The sequence below is a fragment of the Nothoprocta perdicaria genome, unplaced genomic scaffold, assembly GCF_003342845.1.
Source record: "Nothoprocta perdicaria isolate Ctin4 unplaced genomic scaffold, notPer1 scaffold_615, whole genome shotgun sequence".
Lineage (NCBI taxonomy): Eukaryota > Metazoa > Chordata > Aves > Tinamiformes > Tinamidae > Nothoprocta > Nothoprocta perdicaria.
This window is the reverse complement of record NW_020455883.1, coordinates 43,271-49,369: the sequence shown is the minus strand read 5'-3', so window position 1 is coordinate 49,369 and position 6,099 is coordinate 43,271. Positions and strand designations below refer to the sequence as shown.

The following is a 6,099-nucleotide window of genomic DNA, read 5'->3' as shown; positions in this document are numbered from 1 at the left end:
AAGAATGTAACTTTAAGATATAGCACCTTTTGTAACATGTTGTTTTGCAGGAGGAAGAATAAGTGGACAAGTGGGATAAAATCCCATATGTAGATTTGTTGTTTTTCCTGAAAAATGATCATGGAACAAAATGGAAATGTAAATTGCTGGTATCTGATTTGAAGATGTTAGAAGGGAATATGGTTTTGGTAACTGATTTGAATGATTATGGAGGACAAAAGGAAGGTATCTCAGTTTTGTTTGGCTTGCAGTACAGAGAAAAGTGTTTGAAAGGCCATTTGTAAGTAGATGATGGGGAAGAGGATGTGCAATTGATGGTCTGTTGGGAAAAGGAGAATTGATGATAATTCCTTTATGATAAAAAAGGAAGAATAAAGCGAAGACCTGAGTCCAGTTGCAGGCAGGGCTCAAGCACAGCAAAATGCTGTGATTCAGGCTCCACTACATCAGGCACTGAGAGCAGAGAAAACACTTGTATATGTAAAAGTTCCTTTTCAACTGAAGATTTAATGAATTGGAAGAAGTCAGTTACTTAAAAATGCTTCTGAATACTTTACTTGCACCCAAGTATTTATTCAATACCATACTCTGAATGGAATTGAATAAAACTTGAGAGGAAAATGAGAGATAAAATACTAGGGAGAAAACATTTTATGTTGCCCCAAGAACCAGACTGGGATCAAATAGAGGTGCGTAAGTTGATAATTAAACAATATCAGCAGCTAATATTACATGCAGTAAAACATGCAGTGCTTAGACCTGTTGTAAAACTACATCAAGTTGTACAGGGCAAGGCTGATGATCCCTCTAATTTTAAAAGCTGTTTTGTGAGACTGCTGAAAAATGAACAGACTTGGATCCTGAAGATGAAGCTGAACAACAGATTGATGACAACTGGGATCCATTTGGACAATGCAAATAGAGATGGCCTTGGTTACAAAAGCTGTTACTAGAACTGTTATTCTTGTTTATARTATTCATTTGTATCWTAGGTTGTRTTCCTTGTRTAAYGGTKTTACTGTGGGATACCTGCCCAGGCTAAAACAGATAACGGGCCTGCATATACCTCTCACTCAATCGCAGCATTATTTCAACAGTGGGGTATAAAACACTGCACTGGATCCCTCACTCGCCTACGAGTCAAGCCATTGTTGAGTGTGCCCATGGCATCCTGAAAACCATGCTACACAAACAAAAACCCATCCTCAGGGGATACTCCCCTCAGGAACGGTTGCAAAAGGCCCTGTATGTACCTAACATTTTAAATCGAGAAACAGACAACGTACTCCCAGTGCAAAGACACTTCGGCATTATCACTCAGGAAAAGCTAAGTACAGCTTTAGTGAAAATCCGAAACTCTGAGTCACTCTGATGGGGAAAACCTGTACCTTTAATAACACAGGGACGAGGGTATGCTTGTGTCTCTACAGATCGAGGACCACGATGGGTTACAGCGCAGTGGTTCTGGCCAGCATTGCCTGCTGCAGCATCTTCGATACCCTCACTGCCAGAGGAAGAGCGATACCATGGACCTCCCGGCAGCCAAAAGAGACCCTTCACTAAAAGGACTGTGGGTTGTTGCTGCAGTGCTATTTGTAATCTTTTTTTTTGGATCATGCTTTGTGTTCCATGCTTGTTAAAGTTAATGCAATCCATTGTTAAATGCCCTCTGAATTAAGTATTGCCAGTATGATATATGGGAATGGAAATAACAAACTGAACAATCTTTTGCTTAGCCATGTTAATGCAAATTGTAAAGTCTCTAATTACTGTATTAACTGTATTTTGTTTATTGTTAGTGTATCTATCAATGACTGATTCATCATTCAACCAAGTTAAGGCTGCTTAACTAGGACCAGCTATAGCAATCTAAGAGTTAAACAAAACAGAGATAGAGAACACCATTGGTGGGAAACTCTTCTCAGATGGTCAACAAGAGCAACGGGAATTTTTAATCTTATGCTTCATCCAATTGTGATGTTACTAGCTCTACTGTTATTAGGTGTATTATGTGCTCATAATAGCAATACTTTATGCTAAAATGTTTACTTACCACTAACCTGTGAGTGAGAGAATTATCGATACGCTATTTATGGCACAGAGGCAAGAGGTGACCGTACCACCACTCTGTGATGATAAGATGGATTGACTATAGTCATGGGGTGGAGTGTGACGGATACGCTCCTTTCCCAGCTCAACCTGGCCTGTACCTTACATGCAGCCCTGTTCCGTTGCTAACCACCAGCAATCTATCTAATCCTGGTAGGCACCACCATCCTGATTTCTTCTGCCACTTGGACTCAACATAACATTCCTGAAGGCTGCATCYCAAAGGGGCGGTAAGGCTAGTGCACTAGCCAATGGGCCTCTGAAATGAAAGAATGACTATTAAGTCAATCATCTTATCCTATAAATATGTGGACAGCCCGAGAGCCCTTTGAGCTCTCCTGACACGGCTGCGGCCTGCACRGCAGGATCTCCCCTTGAGCAGGGACGCCTCTCAAGGTTACTCCTCGAGGTTGAGAGACCCCTCTTCCCACAACAGATTTGTGGTAAGTGAACATAGCGCGCTCGCTTTCTTTAATTTTACTCTGTAACTGTGCACAAGAACCCTTAGTCATAAACCGTTGACCAGGTCTGGGACTAGGATTGGATCCAGCCGCACCCAGACTCCTCTCAGAAGGAGCCTGAAAAGCAAGGGGGTCCAATCTGAACCTCGTGACCCAACGGGAGGGTATCCCAAGATAATTKTGTATTATCTTGAGCCTCCATGCAGTGAATAATAAGTGACCTTGCCATAGAATCTCGTGAAACCATTGTCCATATTAATAAATCCTGTTATTATTTCTTTCATACGAGTGAAGTGCATTTGTCACTCACCCCTGCCACCACTCGTTCTGTGACACCCAAGGACAAAAAAAAAAAAAAAAGTCATTAACTTCTGCACTTATAAATTCACCTTTCTTAAAGATTTTCAGTTAGAAAGTCTCATCCATTCAAACTGCAAAGACAAATAACTGCTTACTCTAATTACTCGTGTATGCATCTTCAGAAGTTATTTTTAATAAACAAATGAGGAAACGAGTGTCTACTGAAAACTGCTCACAGCTGTTTGAACCCCAAATGCAAACAAAGATTTGCCTTAATTCTGTGGTACTRTTAGTGCCAAATACAGCTACATTTTCAGCTTCTGCTTCAGTCCCACTGCTGCTGTGTGGTGAAACRTGCCGCTCCACTCCACTCCTTTTTCGTCTATAAATTCTCCTTCACCTTCCAGCCTGTAACAGCAGAAATCCAGTTTGTTAATGAAGCGTGCAGTCTGTTTGTGGTAGCATGGTAATATGTGCACCAACTAGATAAATTATTAAGAATCAAAATGTTCCTACTCTAGACCTGCCTTAATTTTCTTCCCACATAGTAGCCTATAAAACTTTTGACTAAGAGGCTAGGAAGACTTGTGAAGCATATGGGTTAAACAGCCAAGTTACCTACTCCTGCCTTTGCAGAAATGTATTTACACCATATTCCTAGCACATAGCCTGCACAGGAATAGTGTCATAGTCCTTGTCATGTTTCAGGGTTCCTGAGGACCAAGTTTTGTGAAGTTTATCCTGACCTTTGGGGGCATCCTAAAGGTGTATACATGTATGCAACCATTCAGTGTGTTATCGCTGAAAAACAACAACAACAAAAATGCTCTTACTCTTACCCCCTCACTGTCTGAGTGGTGCTATGATAAAGTGAAGGGATTTACAGCCTCCTGTGGTGAAAAGAATGTTACTGCTATGTGATTTCACTTCTCATAAGGCACATATCTCTACCAATTTTTGAAAGCTGTGATCAAGCTCCTAATTATACCTGCTAGAAAGAAGAAATGCCTATGTACCAAAATTCCTTGCAAATGAGGAAAAAATAACCTTTCAACCCATACTGGAGATTTGTTTCCCTTAAAGATAAATAACAAACCCACCTAGCAGTCACAGCTAGTTGCCACAGTGCTGCCTATATCATTCTCCCCCSCAAAATGTAGTGATCTGGTGAGTAGTAGCTTGTGTGCACAGGTGGAAACTAGAAGACCAGAATCTTGGCTAAACAGCCTGCATTAGGCTGCCAGAGCGCAGCATGTGCTAATAACTACAAATAAGTGTCAAACAAGAAAAAGTTTTAATCCTCAGGGGAAAATGGCAGTGTAGGTAAAGACGGGCTCTCTGCTGCATTTTAATTTAGATCACAAGTCTGACTCAGCATCAGCTGTTTTGTTCTATGGATCAGATACTAGCGACAAGCACCAGTGACAGCAGTGCTCTGCTGGCACTTCTGTATTGGACTATACTTTTTGACATGAGAACAGAGGCTTTACCCTAACAGTCTTGAGAAGAAAACAGCTGTAAAGCCCTATATGGGAGCTCTTGATGAATTTCTTCACCACAGTGATGGTTGTTTGCAGTTCTAGTCCTCATGCAGAAGTCAGATGGCATTTAACATGACAGCAAAGAAGGAAGCTCTTGAGCAGATGTTAACATGCCACTGTAGTAGGAACATCATTTAAATTAGATCTGTTACACTAGATTAGAACATTAGGCCTGTTCTGAAGCATTGAAATGTATTTCTTTCTCCTCAAATTATAGCTTGAGATTATACAGGTTTCCATTTTATATCCAACTACATTCTGCTAGGGAGTACTGAATTTGGTGTCTTTTAAAAACAGATTTGGTCACACTTCTAGTATGGCTATAGGCTATTCACAAGGGCAAGGAGGGGTGTTATCTGATGAAATACTAACCACTGCCAACACGCTTACCTTTTAGATTTATTTCAGATGTAGGACTGGGGAGTACTTAAAAAAAATCAAACCTCACAAATTTGTAAAAGAAGTAAATTAATAAGAATAAACAAAAATGTCCTGATGTAATGTCTAATTTACTCATTAGATCTSGGGTGTGGATTATACGATGTCAGCTTTTTGGTTTAGGAGAAGGCAGTATTTTAGCAATTCAAAACAAAGGCACTTGCGAACAGTTATTCAGTAGAAATTAACTCAGCTGCTGCTTTATATGAGCAGCCCTAGAGTCTTTATTCTGAGTGATAAAAATAAATCTTCACATTTTTTCATCTCTTTTTTATCTCGGAATTTTCACTTGATCTCAGAATAAAACAAAAAAGTCACGAGCAACTATCAGCACAAATCAGCACTGTTTCTTTATGAGCCTATAGGCAGACAGCTTGAAACATTAACTGAAATAGGTCAACTGAACTGTGGGCAAGCCCAAAGCCTGGGTAAAAAAAAGTAAAGGTGGGATAAGCATGAAAAAAAACATGGACTTCTGATTATCTCATGAAAAACATATTATTGGAATCATTGCACTCAGACACCGGTGCTAATTTCCTTGATCAAAAGAAATATATTCCCATGCCAGGTGAATTTTAATCAGACTTCACAGCTTACTCCTTGAAACTGCTTGGAAGAGACTTTGTGACTCATCAGCTTTAAACCTACTTGTTTTCATTGAACAGCCCGATGTACTTGGCTCCATTTGGAAACGTGTAAGTCCCTGCTCCGTGAAACATGTTGTCCTTGAACTCGCCTTCATAAACGGCCCCAGAAGGGTGTTCCAGCCTTCCCTTCCCGTTCATCTACACTTAAGGAGAGACGGCGGATACGGAAGAGCGCTGTCCGTGTTTATGTGGGACGCGGGGTGTCCTGGCGTGACGGGGTGGGAATCTACCTTGTCCCTTTCCCAGTGGCCGACGTAGGAGAGGCCGTCGGGGCTGGCGTGGGCGCCGTGGCCGCTGCGCTGCAGCGCGCCCTCCGCCGTGCGCACGCACTGCCCTTCTGCGGGCAGGCAGAGGCGGGAAACAAGGAGGGAAACACAGAAAGAAAGAAAAAGGGGCGGGGAGGCAGGAAATAACGGCAATACAGATAAGAAGTGGAACTAAATAAACAAGTTGGGCCTCTTTGGAGGAACGCGTGGCCTCCCTCCCTCACCGTACGTGTCCTTGTTGGGGAAGACAAAGGAGACTTTATAAACCGTCGCATCTGTTGGAGAAAGGAGGAAAGGGGGAAGGCAGGCGTTGGTCTTTTTGATGGTTTTTGGTTTT

At 41.7% G+C, this 6,099-nt stretch overlaps 1 protein-coding gene across 2 annotated transcripts; it reads right to left on the bottom strand.

Moving 5' to 3' along the window:
• Positions 1-3,075: 3,075 nt before the first annotated feature.
• On the bottom strand, positions 3,076-5,781 carry MORN2 (MORN repeat containing 2). Of its 2 annotated transcripts, XM_026049771.1 has the most exons (3): positions 5,727-5,781; positions 5,498-5,639; positions 3,076-3,278 (listed from the first exon to the last, which is right to left on the bottom strand). In XM_026049771.1, exons 2-3 carry the CDS (start codon positions 5,632-5,634, stop codon positions 3,176-3,178), a joined length of 240 nt encoding a protein of 79 aa, XP_025905556.1. In that variant the 5' UTR covers positions 5,635-5,639; positions 5,727-5,781; the 3' UTR covers positions 3,076-3,175. The 2 variants fall into 2 exon arrangements, with proteins under 2 accessions (XP_025905556.1, XP_025905555.1); XM_026049770.1 differs by having other exon boundaries at positions 5,498-5,748.
• Positions 5,782-6,099: the final 318 nt, after the last annotated feature.